The sequence below is a fragment of the Hyla sarda genome, chromosome 9 (assembly GCF_029499605.1).
Source record: "Hyla sarda isolate aHylSar1 chromosome 9, aHylSar1.hap1, whole genome shotgun sequence".
NCBI lineage: Eukaryota > Metazoa > Chordata > Amphibia > Anura > Hylidae > Hyla > Hyla sarda.
In genome coordinates, this window is record NC_079197.1 from 9,082,195 (window position 1) to 9,102,425 (window position 20,231).

Below are 20,231 nucleotides of genomic sequence, written 5' to 3' on the forward strand. Positions count from 1 at the left end.
AATTCCCCAAATATGATCACTCTAAATCAGATGACCCCTAAATCCCCTAAATATGATCACTGTAAATCAGATCACCCCAAATATGATCATTCTAAATCAGATCACCTCAAATATGATAACTCTAAATAAGATCACCCCAAATATGATCACTCTAAATCAGATCACCCCAAATATGATCACTCTTGATCACCTCAAATATGATCACTCTAAATTAGATCACCTCAGATATGATCACTCTAAATAAGATCACCACAAATATGATCACTCTAAATCAGATCACCCCAAATATGATCACTCTTGATCACCTCAAATATGATCACTCTAAATTAGATCACCTCAGATATGATCACTCTAAATAAGATCACCTCAAATATGATCATTCAAAATAAGATCACCTTAAATATGATAACTCTAAATCAGATCACCTCAAATATGATCACTCTAAATCAGATTACCCCAAATATGATCACTCTAAATAAGATCACCCCAAATATGATCACTGTAAATCAGATCACCCCAAATATGATCACTGTAAATCAGATCACCCCAAATATGATCACTGTATATAAGATCACCCCAAATATGATCACTGTAAATCAGATCACCCCAAATATGATCACTGTATAAGTGAGTTGTTAGTTCTTTACAGTCTGACCACAGTGCTCTCTGCTGCCACCTCTGTCCGTGTCAGGAACTGTCCAGAGCAGGAGAGGTTCTCTATAGGGATTTGCTCCTACTCTGGACAGTTCCTGACATGGACTGAGGTGTCAGCGGAGAGCACTGTGGTCAGACTGGAAAGATCTACACAACTTCCTGTGGAGTATACAGCATCTGATAAATTCTGGGAGGATTAAGATTTTTATATAGAAGTTATTAACAAATCTATTTAACATTCTGGCACCAGTTGATTTAAAAACATTTGTTTCCCACCGGAGTACCCCTTTAACTCACAAGATCCATTGAATAAAGTCTATGACAGCTACAATAGTCCTTCTACCGAAAATTGTTCAAAAAGTGTTCCAAATAAAGTTTATTAAGTTTAATGGCGCTCACTGCCTCAAGTGGGTAGAGAGACCCTCCTAAAATAAGAAGATAAAAGAACATAGTTGCTTTCTTCCAAAAACAGCGCCACATCTGTCCACAGGTTGTGTGTGATATTACAACTCGGCCCCATTCACTTTAACGGAACTGATCTGCAATATCACACACAAACTGAGGATAAGGATGGCGCTGTTTGTGAAATAAAGCATCTATGTCAGTGTTTCCCAACCAGGTTGCCTCCAGCTGTTGCAAAACTACAACTACCAGCATGCCCGGACAGCCGTTGGCTGTCCGGGCATGCTGGGAGTTGTAGTTTTGCAATAGCTGGAGGCACCCTGGTTAGGGAACACTTATCAATTAATAACCCTGCAACGTGTGAGTTTATGGTTACACCCTGACTGCGTGACCCCATGTATACTGCCATTATTGCTTTTTTATGACCGTGTTGTTATTGCAGCAGAGTATAGTAAGGTGTGTTTTATGTTTATTAGTGTCTGCAACGTACGAAACCCCAAAAGGCAATCTGTAGACCTGGGACCTGCACCAACCAACCACTTCAATGTCCACATAGTAGTGTCATCTATATGTGTGCATCAAAATCTACTGTGTCCCTATGACAACACTGCAGGGTCAGAGCACAGGACAGCACAGTTACATTTTACTGTACTTTTTAATATATTTTTATGGTTAGCATTGTACATATGAATAAGAAGCAACACATAATGGATAATGATAACAATTAATTATAGAAGCCCTGGCAGTGGTGTGACTAGCCCATCTGGCCATGCAGGGGTTAAGGGAGGGGGACCGGTTGGTTCAGGGGATGGCTCCGCTCTGCCTGGCTCAGCACATCTCTCCCTGAATATGCAGAATCTCTGCCCGGTTCTGGAATCTGCCCTCTCTCTCGGGCACTGTGGGGGCATTCAGGGAATAAATGTGGGTGGTGCCAGGACGTGTGTGCTCAGTACACAGAGACCCTCACACTCAACCGTACAAACCCGGCCACTGGGGCAAAATGCTAGAGGGAAAAGGTAAGTTGTGGTGGGTGAGTGGGCAATGCCAACCTCACATCTATAGCTGACTGTGGGCACACCAACCTAATGGGAAGCTAAGTCCAGAATATCATAACTGGCGGACCCTGTACAGACTTCTCCTTCCAGAGGTGACCCCTGTACAGACTGCTCCATCCAGAGGGAACCCCTACACAGCTCCATCCAGAGGGAACCCCTATACAGACAGTTCTATCCAGAGGTGACCCCTGTACACACTGCTCCATCCAGAGGGAACCCCTATACAGCTCCATCCAGAGGGAACCCCTATACAGACAGCTCCATCCAGAGGGGGCCCCTATACAGACAGTTCCATCCAGAGGGAACCCCTATACAGACAGCTCCATCCAGAGGGAACCCCTATACAGACAGCACTATCCAGAGGGAACCCCTATACAGACAGCACTATCCAGAGGGAACCCCTATACAGACAGCACTATCCAGAGGGAACCCCTATACAGACAGCACTATCCAGAGGGAACCCCTATACTGACAGCTCCATCCAGAGGGAACCCCTATACAGACATCTCCATACAGAGAGTGCCCTTATACAGACAGCTCCATCCAGAGGGAACCCCTATACAGACAACTCCATCCATAGGGAACCCCTATACAGACAACTCCATCCATAGGGAACCCCTATACAGACAACTCCATCCATAGGGAACCCCTATACAGCTCCATCCAGAGAGGGCCCCCATACAGACAGCTCCATCCAGAGGGAACCCCTATACAGCTCCATCCAGAGAGGGCCCCCATACAGACAGCTCCATCCAGAGGGAACCCCTATACAGCTCCATCCAGAGAGGGCCCCCATACAGCTCCATCCAGAGAGGGCCCCCATACAGACAGTTCTATCCAGAGGGGGTTACAGAAGAGCTACGAACAATTGGGACAAATCACTACAGTCAAATGGACATAACATTTGAGGGGCATTAGAATATGGGGTCCCCTCATAGACATCAAAATTACATTTTGGGGGTCGTGTTAAAACCATTGTGTAACAACCTCCTGTCAAACATATTGCTTATGATTCCTTACCAGTGTGTCTCCAGTGTCTAAAGGCACTCTGGTTAGGAAAAATACGCTAAATGTGCTTCTGGAAAACCAGTATGGTTATTACTATATCTCCCATAAAGACTGGTCACCCAACTTTCCTAGAGTCCTGCACGGCATTTATGACAAAGTATGTGGGATGTGCAATGTTACAAGGAAAGATTGGAGCATTACGGTGTCATTGGGCAGGTTTTCTGTGTAGCTTTCTAGGAAAGCTGGGTGCTGTGATGGCAGCCATATTGGTTGTGACTCAGCTTTCCCAGGAGCAAACTTAAAACCTGATACAAGAGGACGACTCAAAGATGGAGATTTAGTGGGGATTTGGGTTTTTATGGTGTTGCAATGATGGTCAGATACATTTCTGGAATTTGGTTTAATCTGTGCTGCTTTCGCCTACAGGGGACAAGACCGACAGAACTCTTTACAAGGTAAGTGGCCATGTTTTCTGTGTCGCCACCACCTCCATTTTTGTAGGAATATTTTCACTTCTTTAAAAGTTCCTGATGGTCACATTGTGAGACAAATTCTCAGTATATTAATGCTGCAATGTTAGGCTGGATTCACACACAGTGGGGGAGATTTAGCAAAACCCATGTAGAGGAATAGTAGACCGGTTGCCCATAGCAACCACTCAGATCGCTACTTTCATTTTTAAAAAGGCCTCTGAAATATGAAAGAAGCAATCTGATTGCTATGGGCAACTGCACCACTGTTTTGATAAATTTCCCTCAGTATTTTTTGCTAAAACCGGATGGGGGGGGATAGTTGCTGAGTTGCTCATAGCAACCAATCAGATCACTTCTTTCATTATTCAGAGGCCTTTTCAAAATTGAAAGAAGCGATCTGATTGGTTGCTACGGGCAACTCGGCAACTTTTCCTCTGGACAGGTTTTGATGAATCTCCCCCCAAGAGTGGGTCCGAAACGCAAAAAATGGTGCAAATCTTTCTATGATAGTTTTTATGTTTTGGTTCCGCTTCAGGTCCAAAATACTGTGTGCGAACACAGTAGAAAAACATAGATGCTTTCTTCCAAAATCAGCGAGGTTTCAGGTTGTGTGTGATATTACAGCTCTGCTCCATTCGCTTCAATGGAACGGATCTGCAATACCACACACAGCCTGTAGGACAAGAGTGGTGCTGTTTCTGGCATAGAGCATCTATGTTTTCCTACTCCCAGATAACCCTGAGTTCACCGTAGGTTTACTACATACTGGCATTATACACATGGATTTTTTTTTTATACCTGAAGTAAATACTGGCGCAGCCAATACAATTTTTTTTGCACCTGTGGCGGTTCGGGCGCCAAAGATTGAAATCTATAGCAGCTATGAGCGTGCATAGATTTCTGCTACAATTGATAATTTTTGGCATAAATTGTAGTAAATCTGTAGGGCTGCAGGAGGGACCCTCATGGTAAAAATAAAATTAACTATAATAAATAATAATAAAATAAACATAAAACATTTTTGAAATAAAAAATTATTTAAAAAATAAAATAAAAATCAGTCACACTTTTTTGTGTGCAAAATGCAGCCTGTGCACCTTTTTATTCCCCTCTTTTTAGAAGGCAGAAAGCTGATGTACATGGTTTAATACATTTTGGGCAGTTTTGTGTACGGGTCCAGAATTATGGATCGGCATGAGGCAAAAATTGGATTTTGATAAAAAAAAAAAAAAAAATTGTAAATTGTTTTGCAACCAGTGCATCTACAGCTGTTGCAAAGCTACAACTCCCAGCATGCCTGGACAGCCGTTGGCTGTCCGGGCATGCTGGTAGTTGTAGTTTTGCAACAGCTGGATGCCTACTGTTTGAAAAAGCTGATGCCAATGTTGCTTTTTAGTATTTTAGGACGTTCTCCCTGGATACATTCCATGACTTTCTTTTATTTTTTCCCAGAATCTCCCAGAACACAGACACCGGGTGCAGGAGAAAAAAACACATGTTAAGAAGCAAAGAGGTAACAAAGTAAAAAGATTTAACAAATAGTAAACATGTCGAAATACAGGAGGGGGCGAAGGAAGATGAGGGGGCGGGGGGGGGGGGGTCATAGCCAATCCCAAAAATGACTTTATTTAAATGTATAGGTGATTCGGGTACATCCCCCAATGCCGGTAATAATCGACCTAACCTGTATTGGACCTAATACACACCGGCGCCATCATCAATCAGGTGAAGATAACAGCACGGGGGATGAATACTTTTCAATACAGTACAGTCCACTGACTTCACTAGGAGTTTCCTCTCCTAAATTTTCATCCATTCTCGTTCTGTTCTGACCATAAGAAACCGATAATAAATCTCAAAACTCTTGTATCCAGTTACAGGCCCGAATCCTGAGGCTGCACGTTGTATTCTCGTGGAGATCAAATACCTACATGAGTGTTTCCCAACCAGGGTGCCTCCTGCTGTTGCAAAACTACAACTCCCACCATGCCCGCTGGAAGTTGTAGTTTTGCAACAGCTGGATGCACCATGGTTGGAGAAACACTGATCGACCTAATTCCTGGCACATGGATGGTCTTTTGAATAACGTACATCTCCCCTCACCTCCTCCTCTCCATTCTGTATGTCTCTTATCGTTATATACGGCTTGCAATTATTTGTACACATTTCAGTAATATTGGGCCCTCATCCTGCCGCCTCTGCTCCCCTCCAGGACAGCCGCCGAGAGCGAAGCAGTAACTTCCAGTCCTTTGTGCGGATGGCGCTGGAGACGCTGCTGGGTTCCTGCCGCAGAAAACGCGGAATCCACCACACGTCCACCGAGCACGTGCAGCCCACAAAAACCTTGATGTCCTGGCACCGGCACAGTCTTCCGGTCAGGCCCTTTCTGCTGGTGCGAGCCGACCGGGGGGTCAGAGCATGAGAAGAAGAACACGCGTGTGCGTGACTTTACACCCCCCTGCCTGAGTGTGTGAATGAGTCCTGAGCCTCCACAACGGACGCACAGGGGAGGGCACATAAGTGTAATGGCGTTTTCCTGTCCGGTTATGATGTTGCGTGGATTCTGGAATAAAGAACTTGCTGAAAACGTTGATCGTGTCACTTTATGGGTCATATACGTTTTGTTACAAAAATAAATATATATATATATTTTTTATTTTTATACAAAATAACTTTATTAGAGAATTGGCACAGATAGAGAGTTGATGACCTATTGTACAAGACACTCCATTTAGGAGACGTCCAGTCCGTATCCCAGAGGAAAAAGTGTGTATGTTAGTGTTTCCCAACCAGGGCGCCTCCAGCTGTTGCAAAACTACAACTCCCACCATGCCCGGAGTTGCAGTAATGCAACAGCTGGAGGCGCCCTCCCTGGTTGGGAAACAATGGTGTATATGATGATGTAGCGACAGACAGTCCGCATGGTACATAGAACCAGCTCAATGTTCTCCTATAGGTGGCGTCTTTCCCCACCAGCTGGCAGGATGCCCTTGTCCACCCTTAGTCCCTTATGTACCAGCTGTCAATGCTCCAGCTCTCTCTCTCTCTTCTGCTCAGAAACACTGAATGGCAGATTTTGGCAGCACCGTGATAGGTGGGGGCAGATGGCAGTATGTGAGCCTCGGAGATGTCCTCCCTTCACCCAATCAGGCGATAGAATACCCAGCAGCCGAATGTGAGCCAATGGCCGGCCCAGCTCAGCTGGGACCACTTGTTGATGGTGTGTGCCATCCCATAGCCCTGGACAATGAGAAAGCAAGAGATAATGTTTAATCTTAGGATAAAACCTTTACCAGAAAAAGGCCATGTTGCATTTTACAGAATATAGCGACACCTAGTGGACAACTTATTAAGAACATCTGTTTACGCATCTGCCACTTTACCTCTTCCTCCATGGAATCCTCAGAATCTGTGTCAAATAAAGAGCCTAGGTACGTCAGCTGAAATACAGCCATGATCCCGAATAAAGTGTTTAGTAGATACACAATGACGCCCTGTTAATAAAGAGGGGGATGAAGCCGATTATAATATTTCAGATATATGTGAAAAATTTCTAGACTCAAATAAATGTTTTGTATCTATGAAACAACAGACTTTGTAAATTTGTGTCTATGATATTGAGTTAATGAGGATAAGCCGTATACTGCATTGGAGACCTCAAGGTATATGCCATTATAAGAATAGGCAGATTTATTATTATATAAAAAGAAAATGATATATTAATAGGAAAGTAAGTATAAATAAATAGTCAATAAATACAATAAATAAATAAAAAGAGTGATAGGGCCCTTTATGTGCTATGATTCTATGATCCTTACCCTTTTGTTGCGGTGTGCACAGGACACAGAACACTTCTTAGACAATATGCAGGCACTGAAGATTTCAGCCAGCTTCTTCCGGAGGACTGACAGGAGTATAGGAAGATTAGGTGGACGTAAAACAACATCAATAAAAACATGGCGTCTCAATGTGTTTAGTATCTGTTTACGAGGGCACGTCTGAGCCGATGAGTCCTCTGGAGCCGTCCTTCAAGGCAAATGCTCTCAAACCAAAAACATGAGTAACTAGTAAGATCGGTGTGCCCCGACCTGTGGCTCTCCAGCTATTGTAAAAATAAAACATGCCCGGAGTTGTAGTTTTGCAACAGCTGGAGGCACACTGGTTGGAAAACACTGACATAAAGTGACATGATTCCTCCTGCCAAACCTGAAAAAAAGTGTTGCAAAGCTTGGCCAGGCTCCATGAGAACAGTAATGGTGGGGAGCAAGGAAGGCAAGGGTAGGTTGTTTTAATTTTTACCCCTTTAATTATTATTATTTTTATCCTAGGACCTAAAAAGAAGGAACACCTACCGTGTTCTACATAAGTGATGAAACCCAGAGACAGAAGTACGGCCGCCAGGTGGAAACTGAGACCCTGGGAGAATAAAGAGTGTGAATATTATATAAATAAATATACAAACACACACACATAGATAGATAAATAAATGAATAGATATAGATAGATAGATATGAGATATATAGATATGAGATAGATAGATATGAGATAGATAGATATGAGATAGATATGAGATAGATAGATAGATAGATAGATAGATATGAGATAGATAGATAGATATGGATATTATATAGATAGATATGAGATAGATAGGAGATAGATAGATAGATATGAGATAGATAGATAGATAGATAGATAGATATGGATATTATATAGATAGATATGAGATAGATAGATATGAGATAGATACATAGATATCTCATACAGTACATTTTATAACACTCACATGAAGTAAAGCACTGGCGGCGTAGGTTACAATGATGGCGTGAAAAGTTCCGAGCTTCTGGGCATTTTTGAAAACATCTGGTGAGAAGAGTCAGGAAAGTTAGTATTAGATCGAAATTTAATGAAGCCAAGACAGGAACCTGGCTAGAAATGCTCTGCAGGAACATGGCTGTAAGTCTTGTAAGTGAGATGCTCTGCAGGAATGGGGTTGTTGACCTATGAGCCCCCTATGAGCGGTACGTCTTAAGCTCCCTATAAGAATACAGCTTTGCCTCTTGCATAAGACTATGCCTCGAGGAAGGGTCGTCCTTACATGTATGGAGCCATCGGGACATGGGCAGGTTCCAGCTCGTGACCACATCCACCATGGAGCGAGGAATTTCCACATTCAGTGGGCGAGAAACGGAGAGATCCCTGAGGGGGGAAACAAGGAGTAGATAACACTATAGACCCCGAATAGTGGCCAGGGCTGAGGGAGACAAAATGGCAGAACTATATACACGATTGCAACAGAGAGCACAGAAGGGACACGCGTGTACTCACCAGTGAACGTGATCCTTCTCCTCTGTGAACCCCGCACCGGACAGGACAGTGGTCACCTCAGACAGGAACCCCACAAAATAGTTACTGAAATGGAAGGAGGACGTGTTCTCGTAGGCCCGCAGCCACCTGCGGAGAGGACGGCAAAATATCAGCATTAGAACGTGGCCAAATGAATAAGTCGCCATTGTATATTACTATAGGGAGGGATGGCTGTCAATGTAGGCCAGTGGTCTCCAAACTAGGGACCCCCAGCTGTTGCAAAACTGCAACTCCCAGCTTGCCCGGACAGCCAACGGCTGTCCGGGCAGGCTGGGAGTTGTAGTTTTGCAACAGCTGTAGGTCCACAGTTTGGAGACCACCGATGTAGACTATCTGTTTAAAAGTTAACCTGAATTCTCTTTCAGACTCCACTCACTTCTATTATTTCCCTATCCAACACAGGTGTCAAGTGCAGAGGGTCACGTGACAACGAACAATCGTCCAATCATAACCGATATTAAAATATATATATATAATACTAATATTCAATTAGACAAAAAAAAAAAAAAAAAAGAATACAAATAAATAAAAGACGCCACTTACCGCACAACAAGACCCCTGCCGCACAGAGAAGTGGAAATCAAAATACATTTTAAAAAGGATAATAAATAAGACAAAAGACGTCAATGAGGACGATGAGGGTCAAGGGGGGGAGTGGTGTAGGATATAATGGGAACTAATGGGTTAATTCATGGAAGGATATAGGAATATGGTCCGGGGGCCAAAATGACATCATACTTTTTCAATTTTTAATTACTATTAAAAAAAAATAAAAAATAATACGTTTTTTGCATTTTTCCCGACCATTTATGGCTAAATAAAACAAACATAAATTGAAAAAAAAAATAATAATAATAATAAAAAAATTTAATAAGAGAATTTCATGGTGTGTGAACTTGGCGTTAGAGTGAATTCACACATAATAGATTTGTTGAATCTGGAATAAATATATATATATATATATATATGAGTTGTTATGGTGCAAAGCATATGGAGTGCTGCATGTTGCATTTAGCTGTAGAAGTTTCTACAAATCTGCCACATGTGAATTCTCCCTTATCGTCTGTGACTCTATATGAAAAGAAAAGCACAGCAAGACAAAACCAATACAAAGAGCCCCGTATTGTGCACATACAACATAATATACCCAGTGTTTGTACTATTCACCATTATTAAAAGGGGGACTCCGGTGGAAAATATTTTTTTTTTAATCAACTGGTGCCAGAAAGTTAAACAGATTTGTAAAATTACTTCCAGTACTTATCAGCTGCTGTATGCTCCACGGGAAGTTATTTTCTTTTTTAATTTCTTTCCAGTTTGACCACAATGCTCTCTGCTGACACCTCTGTCCATGTCAGGAACTGTCCAGAGCAGGAGAGGTTTGCAGAGAGCACTGCAGTAAGACAGAAAAAAAATTCAAAAAGAAAAGAACTTCCTGTGGAGCACTGTACTGGAAGGATTGATATTTTTAAATAGAAGTAATTTACAAATCTATTAAAAGTAAATGGGGCTCAAAGGTCAAGGATATCTGGTTTAGAATAATTTGTATTTATTAATATAGAATGAAAAATTGATTAAATAGGGAATGTACAGGGCCCTTGTACTCCCCTACAAGGGCCCTGTACATTCCCTATTTAATCCATTTTTCATTCTATATTAATAAATACAAATTATTCTAAACCAGATATCCTTGACCTTTGAGCCCCATTTACTTTTAATATATTGTCCCTATTTTTTACACCGTGGGTATAGGTGTTTGTTGGGTTGCTCGGGTCTTTAGTGACGGTCAGACAGACAGGAGCCTCTCCATAGTGTTTATATAATTTACAAATCTGTTTAACTTTCTGGCACCAGTTGATTTAAAAAAAATAAAATAAAAAAATTATATATATATATGTTTTTTTTTCTTTTTTCTCTTTATTTATTGTTGTCCTTAGTGGGATTTGAACCCAAGTCCCCAGCACTGCAAGGCAGCAGTGCTAACCACTGAGCCACCATGCAGCCCTTAACAAGCATGGTGGCTCAGTGGTTAGCACTGCTGCCTTGCAGTGCTGGGGACTTGGGTTCAAATCCCACTAAGGACAACAATAAATAAAAAATAAAATAAAAAATAAAAATATATATATATATATATATATATATATATATATATATATATCTTATTATTTTTTTTAATGGATTTTTCATACTTATGAGCAATAAATTGATAAAACTAATGCAAACTCAATGCAAGCAGCCAGATCCATAGATCATTGCTTCATTGCTTCCATCCCATTCTAACCAGGTCCAGCTAACACAGCTGCAGCTTTGGTTACAATGTATCGAAGAAGTGTAATTGTAACAAACCTGGCGCCAGTGTCAGCAGGACGCAATCATCATGGGTTCTTAAAGATGGAGTCCCCTTTTAAATGTACTGAATGTAAGAAGTTCAAGAAGGATTTTATCCTTAAAGGGGTACTCTGGTGGAAAACATTTTTTTTAAATCAACTGGTGCCAGAAAGTAAAAAAGATTTACAAATGACTTAAAAAAAAAAAAAATCTTTACCCTTCCAGTACATTTTAGCAGTTGTATGCAACAGAGGAAATTCTTTTCTTTTTAAATTTCTTTTTTGTCTTGTCCACAGTGCTCTCTGCTGGCAACTCTGTCTGTGTCAGGAACTGTCCAGAGCAGCATAGGTTTGCAATGGGGATTTTCTCCTGCTCTGGACAGTTCCTGATACGGGCATCAGGTGTCAGCAGAGAGCACTGTGGACAAGACAAAAGAGAAATTCAAAAAGAAAATAATTTCCTCTGTAGCATACAGCTGCTAATAAGTACTGGAAGGGTAAAGATTTTTTTTAATAGAAGTCATTTACAAATCTGTTTTACTTTCTGGCATCAGTTGATAAAAAAAAAAATAAAATGTTTTCCACCGGAGCATCCCTTTAAATATTTGTATTGGTTCTGTATTGTGAGCACAGTTCTGAAAATGTATTAATACTACTCCTAAATTTTTTCGGTTTTAATAAATCTGTTCCATGAAAAATGAAGGGACAAGGGGAAGATGTCATACATTGAGACGGAGGAATACCTGGCTTTACGTTTCTTACTGGTGGATCCCAAAAAAGCGTTAAAGAAAAAGGGAAGAATGAAGATAAGTGGTGAGAAATATAGTGTAAAAACAGTGTTTTTCCAAAACCAGGGCGCCTCCAGCTGTTTCAAAACTACAACTCCCAGCATGCCCGGACAGCCGAAGGCTGTCCGGGCATGCTGGGAGTTGTAGTTTTGCAACAGCTGGCAGCACCCTGGTTGGGAAACTCTGGCATAAAGACCAATAATAGGAAATGCTGCAATCCTAACATTGTGTGAAATCAGGCCTGACTAGTCGCACACCTATCACATCCAGCCATATTATCGACACCCTACTCAACCTAAATGGTAACATAATAAAATGTTTGCAATTTTTTTTATTTTTTTTCAAATACTAAAGATCTCCGCTTACTGTCAGTTAATCAAAACATTCTTGTTTATATATCCGAGGCTTAAAAAAATAACCCTTTTGACCTAGTCCTGCTGACCCAGCTACATGGCTCGGCACATGGCATCACATAGGTCAGCAGAACAAAAGGACAGGTCTCAGCCTCTCCATGTAAACAAGGGGCTGTAACACTGCATACACTTATTGCAGGCACTGTTCAATGCATTGCCATAGGAATGCATTGATCAGTGTTTTCTGCGCTTGATTGCTCAAGCCTGGATTTCAGGCTTTGAGCAATCAAACGCCGATCGGACAGCCGAGAAGAAGGTAAAGCACCTCCCACTGTCCTCTCAGATGTTCAGGACGCTGTGATTTCCCTTCGCGGCGGTCCCGAACAGCTCCGCTGAGCTATCCGGTATGGATTTCTCCCGTTTTAGATGTTGCAACCAACTTTGATCGCGGCGTCTAAACGGTTAATACCGGACATCAGCCCGATCGGCGATGTCTGGTATTAGCCGCGTGTCCTGGTTGCTGATAGCAACAGGGACCCCTCGGGTACGAAGCGCGCTCGGCTTTTGAGCGCGCTTCACAGATCAGGAGCCGGCCACGGACGTAAATATACGTCCCTGGTCGTTAAGGGGTTAAAGAAACAGGACGCGTTTCGGCATCAAGCCTTGATGCGGAAACGCGAAGCCAGGAAGGCTTGATGCCGAAACGCGTCCTGTTTCTTTAAGGATACCACTATTTGCTTGAAGACTGGTGAGTGCTGGGACCTTCTTTTTTCACTATGTATTAACTCATCCACGTGCACCACTATATGCAGAAGTGCCGACCACCACTGATTCTCAATTTTAGGATTAAACTTAATTTACATACAATTTTTGGGACGGTATATACACTCACTTTCTCAGCAGCCGGTCTCCATAGATAGGGATGAAGTATGGGAAGAGGTACGGGGCGATGCAGGTGGATACCAGGAGGCAGAAGACGCAGAGGATCAAACTGCGGCATACGCGGCGGAACCAGCTGAAAGTCTACGAGAGAGCGAAGAGGGTTATGTCGGAATCAGAAGAGACTGCGCAAAATGCTATCACAGGGGCACAACAAGCGCCATGGTTACTCTTTCATGCACTGAATTACATAAGATGATGTCTGTAGACCAGTTTTTCCCAACCAGGGTGCCTCCAGCTGCTGCAAAACTACAACTCCCAGCACCAGGGTGCCTCCAGCTGCTGCAAAACTACAACTCCCAGCATGCCCGGACAGCCGATGGCTGTCCGGGCATGCTGGGAGTTGTAGTTTTGCAACAGCTGGAGGCACCCTGGTTGGACAACTGTGGCATGAAGACCAATAATAGGAAATGCTGCAATCCTAACATTGTGTGAAATCAGCCCTGACTAGTCGCACACCTATCACATCCAGCTATACTACCGACACCCTGTAGCCGCTGTGTTCCCCACCCAGCCTTTGGCTATCAGGGCATGATGGGAGTTATAGTTTTGCCACAGCTGAGGAGCCACAGGTTGGGGAATACTGCTTTAGGAGCATCTTGATCCTCCAGTCCCCCCCCCCCCCCCCCCCCTCACCCCTGACCAAACCTTCTCCAGTTCCCATGTAACAATCCTCACCAGTTTCCGTCCTTTGACAGCTTCCAGGTAACTGGTGAAACTGATCCAAGGGCCAAAGATGACGGTGCCGACGAAATAGACGTATCCCATGAATTCCACCGGAGACGGAATGGAGCGCACGATGCCGCGGTCAACATCGAAGCCCAAAGACACGGCTTTCATGGCCACGATCATCTGCGCACCTACAGCGGGAGGAAAAGACAACAACCATGGAGGCAATGGTCACACCGGGAGGAATGAAGGGGTCAATAGGAGAAAATATACCAACCTCTCATCTTGTGCCAGCTGACTGTGTCCACCATGTGCATCTCCCTGGAAAAAGGAGACCAGAGAGTCACAAAGAGTTAAATAGGTGTCTGCGTGTCCTAAATATTATATATACACTGCTGGAGCAGAGGGGTATATAGTATATACTGCTGGAGCAGAGGGGTACATAGTATATACTGCTGGAGCAGAGGGGTATATAGTATATACTGCTGGAGCAGAGGGGTACATAGTATATACTGCTGGAGCAGAGGGGTATATAGTATATACTGCTGGAGCAGAGGGGTATATAGTATATACTGCTGGAGCAGAGGGGCATATAGTATATACTGCTGGAGCAGAGGGGTACATAGTATATACTGCTGGAGCAGAGGGGTACATAGTATATACTGCTGGAGCAGAGGGGTACATAGTATATACTGCTGGAGCAGAGGGGTACATAGTATATACTGCTGGAGCAGAGGGGTACATAGTATATACTGCTGGAGCAGAGGGGTACATAGTATATACTGCTGGAGCAGAGGGGTACATAGTATATACTGCTGGAGCAGAGGGGTACATAGTATATACTGCTGGAGCAGAGGGGTACATAGTATATACTGCTGGAGCAGAGGGGTACATAGTATATACTGCTGGAGCAGAGGGGTACATAGTATATACTGCTGGAGCAGAGGGGTACATAGTATATACTGCTGGAGCAGAGGGGTACATAGTATATACTGCTGGAGCAGAGGGATATATACCATGCTTAAAAAAATAAAGTGAACCCTGCGATAACACATCCTAGATCTGAATGAATAAACTAATCGTATGAAATCCTTTCCTCTTTACATAGTTGAATTCGCAGACAACAAAATCACACAAAATTTACCAATGGAAATCAAATGTATGAACCCCTGGAGGTCTGGATATGGAGTCACACTCAAAATCACAGTGGAAAACCCCACTACAGGCTGATCCAACTTTATGTAATGTCCTTAATACAAGTCCCAATGAGGCTCAGTAGTGTGTGTGGCCTCCACGTGCCCGTATGACCTCCCTACAACGCCTGGGCATGCTCCTGATGAGGTGGGGGATGGTCTCCTGAGGGATGTCCTCCCAGACCTGGACTAAAGCATCCGCCAACTCCTGGACAGTCTGTGGTGGATGGAGCGAGACGTCCCAGATGTGCTCAATCGGATTCAGGGGAACGGGCGGTCAGTCCATAGCATCAATGCCTTCCTCTTGTAGGAACTGCTGACACACTCCAGCCACATGAGGTCTAGCATTGTCTTGTATTAAGAGGAACCCAGGGCCAACCGCACCAGCATATGGTCTCACAAGGGGTCAGAGGACCTCATCTCGGTACCTAATGGCAGTCAGGCTACTTCTGGCAAGCACATGGAGGGCTGTGCGGCCCCCTCAAAGAAATGCCACCCCACACCATTACTTACCCACCGCCAAACCAGTCATGCTGGAGGATGTTGCAGGCAGCAGAACGTTCTCCACGGCGTCTCCAGACTCTGTCACATGTGCTCAGTGTGAACCTGCTTTAATCTGCGAAGAGCACAGGGCACCAGTGGTGAATTTGCCAATCTTGGTGTTCTCTGGTAAACGTCAAACGTCCTGCACGGTGTTGGGCTGTAAGCACAACCCCCACCTGTGGACGTCGGACCCTCATACCACCCTCATGGAGTCTGTTTCTGACCATTTGAGTGGACACATGCACATTTGTGGCCTGCTGGAGGTCATTTTGCAGGGCTCTGGCAGTGCTCCTCCGGCTCCTTCTTGCACAAAGGCGGAGGTAGTGGTTGCCCTCCTACGGCCTCCTGCACGTCTCCTGATGTACTGGCCTGTCTCCTGGTAGCGCCTCCATGCTCTGGACACTACGCTGACAGACACAGCAAACCTTCTTGCCACAGCTCGCATTGATGTGCCATCCTGGATGAGCTGCACTACCTGAGCCACTTGTGTGGGTTGTAGACTCCGTCTCATGCTACCACTAGAGTGAAAGCACCGCCAGCATTCAAAAGTGACCAAAACATCAGCCAGGAAGCATAGGAACTGAGAAGTGGTCTGTGGTCATCACCTGCAGAACCACTCCTTTATTGGAGGTGTCTTGCTAATTGCCTATAATTTCCACCTGTTGTCTGTTCCATGTGGAATTGATTGTCAATCAGTGTTCTTCCTGAGTGGACAGTGGGATTTCACACAAGTGTCATTGACTTGGAGTTACATTGTGGTGTTACATTGTGTTGTTACATTGTGTTGTGTTGTTACATTGTGTTGTTTGTGTTCCCTTTATATTTTTGAGCAGTGTGGTATATAGGGGCGCATAGTATATATAGAGAACATAATCCAGAAGGAAGGAGCAGAGTTTCCATCTTCTTCCTCTAGACTGTGCGCTGTTTGCATGTAGTGATGTATGTGCACTATGGTACATTATAGGACCGTGTACTCCAAACTGTGGACCTCCAGCTGTTGCAAAACTACAACTCCCAGCATGTCAGGACAGCTGTATATCTACAGTTTGGAGACCACTACTACAAGGCGTAATGGCCGCTCACCCCATCAGGAGATATATGAGGATTGTGATGGACAGCAGGACCCCGCGATGCTGCGAGTGTCGGCACAAGAAGAGCACCAGGTAACACAGCAGGCTCAGGAGGACCACCCAAACCATCTGCAGCTGGAAGAAGTGGTGCAGGCAGAAGAATCCGCCCGCGATGGTGAAGAGGTGCTTCACAGGGGACGGGAGGCCTGTGGGCACAGAGAAGAGACATTCAGGAGATAGTCAGTGGATGCTGTAGCGCCCCCTATATCAAGCCACTAAAAGAAAAATGTAATCCGTGTATAAGAAGTTCTAATAGACTTTGGCCCAAATTGTAAAGGGGTACTCCGGTGGAAACCTTTTCTTTTTTTTTTAAATCAACTGGGCCAGAAAGTTAAACAGATTTGTAAAGTACTTCTATTAAAAAATCTTAATCCTTCCAGTACTTATTAGCTGCTGAATACTACAGAGGAAATTCTTTTCTTTTTGGAACACAGAGCTCTCTGCTGACATCATGACCACAGTGCTCTCTGCTGACATCTCTGTCCATTTTAAGAACTGTCCAGAGTAGGAGAAAATCCCCATAGAAAACATATGCTGCTCTGGACAGTTCCTAAAATGGACAGAGATGTCAGCAGAAAGCACTGTGATCATGATGTCAGCAGAGAGCTCTGTGTTCCCAAAAGAAAATAATTTCCTCTGTAGTATTCAGCAGCTAATAAGTACTGGAAGGATTAAGATTTTTTAATAGAAGTCATTTACAAATCTGTTAAACTTTTTAGCACCAGTTGATTTAAAAAAAAAAAAAAAAAGTTTTCCACCGGAGTACCCATTTAACCTTTCCCCAATCAACCAATCACAGCTCAGCTTTAATAGATTACCAAGCACTGAAATGAAAGCTGAACTGTGATTGGTTGCTATGGGAAAATTACTCCAAGCTTTTGTCTAGGACAGATTGATAAATTCAGGATTTTGTGGTAAATTCTCTGAATTTTCAATATCTCTGCTTGCTGTCAGTGACTCAAGACCATCGTTTTATGGCTGGAGGCTAAAGACCTGTAGGATAACCTAGGGGACTCTAGGGCAGCCAATAGAATGTCCAGTTTGGAAACTGACCAAGGTCTCCAAACTGTGGCCCTCCAGCTGTTGCACATATACAACTCCCAGCATGCCCAAACAGTCAACGGCCATCTGGGCATGCTGGGAGTTGTAGTTTTGCAACAGCTGGAGGGCCACTGACTTAGAAACTAGGTTTAAAAAACTGTGGACCTCCAGCTGTTGCAATACTAAAACTTCCAGCATGCCAGGACAGCTGTTGGCCATCCGCACATGCTGAGATTTGTGGTTTTGCAACATCTGGAGGCACACTGTTTTTGGGAAACTCTAAACCTTAGGACAGCTAATGGCAGGTCCAGTCTTTGGTCTCCAAACTTTGGTCCTCCAGCTGTTGCAAAACTACAATTCCGGGCATGCTGGGAGTTGTAGTTTTGCAACAGCTGGTGGCCCCCTTGTTGGGAAAACCCCGCCCTATATAGCCAGCTGCTATCCGGGCATGCTGGGAGTTGTAGTTTTGCAACACCTGTAGTTCCACTGACCTAAAACCTAGGTCATAAAAACTGTGGTCCTCCAGCTGTTGCAAAACTACAACTCCCAGCATGCCCGGACAGTCAACAGCACCCTGGTTGAGAAAACCCAGCCCTATATAGCCCGAAGGCTGTCTGGGCATGCTGGGAGTTGTAGTTTTGCAACAGCTGGAGCGCCACTGACTTAGAAACTAGGTCTCAAAAACTGTGGACCTCCAGCTGTTGCAATACTACAACTCCCTGCATGTCCAGGCATGCTGGGAGATGTAGGTCTCAAAAACTGTGATCCTCCAGCTGTTGCAAAACTACAACTTCCAGCATGCCCGGACAGCCGTTGGCTGTGCGGGAATGCTGGGAATTGTAGTTTTGCAACAGCTGGAGGCGATCTGGTTGAGAAAACCCTGCCCTATATAGCCAAAGGCTGTACGGGCATGCTGGGAGTTGTAGTTTTGCCACATCTGGAAGTCCCCTGACCCCAGGGCTACTTACCTAGACCCTCCATATTAGTGCAAAACTACATCTCCCATCATGCCGCCCGTATGTGGTCACCCATTATGCCAGACGTGTTACGTGTCCAGAATGTCGCCCGTAGGATCTTACCGAACCTCCATAGCACCCGGCAGGCCAGACACATGAGGAGCAGCACCCAGATCTGCTCCAGCCCCTGCAGAGCGGTGGGAATGACGCAGCCATGGAGGAGCTGCTCGTAGAATTCTCTGCGGCTGAAGGCGGCCATTTTTTTTGGTCCTGGAAATCTGGGGGTTCAGTGGTCCTGACCTCTAGACACAAAAAGAAGATTATTCCATCACATTACACAGAAGGGGGGCAAACAGGAACATGGCATAAGGGGCACATGCATGACCCAGCTGCTGCAGCACCTCTTCCTCCGCTGCTCTATGACATTCCTGCCCCCATTCTCTCTCTCTCTCTGGGTAAGGGGGATGCTCGAATCAATAGTCGTCAGAAGGAACAAATAGGAGCTGAGTATAAGGAAAACCCACCAATCACAGAGCAGGACTGTAACCTACAAGCCAATCAGAGAACACAGACAACCGACCAATCACACAGCAAGTTGCGAGAGGACTGACCAATCACATGCAGGGAGGCCGATAACTATGCCTGTCACAGACCAAAGCAGCAGCAACCAACCAATCACAGGGAGGCATCCGACAGCTCGACCAATCAGAAAGCAGAAAGTCCAGGGGGACGGTCCAAGTTCTCCAATCAGTCAAATAAACGAAGTGAATGACAGATACATTAACCAATCAGATTAAGGAAGAGGCGGGACTAAGCCTGAACTGACGAAAAGGCATTAAAATGTAATTTCTCTAGTTGTGATCTCCGCTTTATAGACTCTGGAAGGGATAGAAGCGGAAATAATAAATATAATAAGTACCCGGACCGGAGGGGAAATGCTGCCGTTTCCGTGTACTCTACTGACACCTGGTGGCAAAGATAAAATATGACATTCACCTGTACAACTACAAAAATCTATACTACCACCTAGTGGTGGAACTAAGTTACTACATATAGGGCGGTAATGCAACATAAATCTCTACTACCACGTAGTGGTGAGATTAATGTACTGCATATAGATCAGAAAAGATTTACTGCCATCTAGTGTTGGAACTAAATTACTACAGACATTTTCTAGTACAACATAAATCTCTACTGGCACCTAGTGGTAAGATTAAAGTACTGCACAAAGATCAGAAAAGATTTACTGCCATCTAGTGTTGGAACTAAATTACTACAGACATTTTCTATTACAACATAAATCTTTACTGACACCTAGTGGTAAGATTAAAGTACG

The 20,231-nt window shown here is 44.0% G+C and overlaps 1 protein-coding gene across 3 annotated transcripts; it reads right to left on the reverse strand.

The window, feature by feature from the left end:
- Positions 1-6,446: 6,446 nt before the first annotated feature.
- PORCN (porcupine O-acyltransferase) lies at positions 6,447-19,410 on the reverse strand. Of its 3 annotated transcripts, XM_056538526.1 has the most exons (15): positions 19,297-19,401; positions 19,019-19,195; positions 16,852-17,044; positions 14,310-14,353; positions 14,042-14,223; positions 13,317-13,447; positions 12,027-12,044; positions 9,500-9,514; positions 8,918-9,043; positions 8,688-8,788; positions 8,376-8,452; positions 7,945-8,008; positions 7,411-7,496; positions 6,976-7,086; positions 6,448-6,832 (listed from the first exon to the last, which is right to left on the reverse strand). In XM_056538526.1, the coding sequence occupies exons 2-15, from the start codon at positions 19,152-19,154 to the stop codon at positions 6,731-6,733; spliced, it is 1,386 nt and encodes a 461-aa protein (XP_056394501.1). In that variant the 5' UTR covers positions 19,155-19,195; positions 19,297-19,401; the 3' UTR covers positions 6,448-6,730. The 3 variants fall into 3 exon arrangements, with proteins under 3 accessions (XP_056394502.1, XP_056394501.1, XP_056394503.1); XM_056538527.1 differs by lacking the exon at positions 9,500-9,514 and having other exon boundaries at positions 6,447-6,832; positions 19,019-19,197; positions 19,297-19,410; XM_056538528.1 differs by lacking the exons at positions 9,500-9,514; positions 12,027-12,044 and having other exon boundaries at positions 19,019-19,197; positions 19,297-19,410.
- Positions 19,411-20,231: the final 821 nt, after the last annotated feature.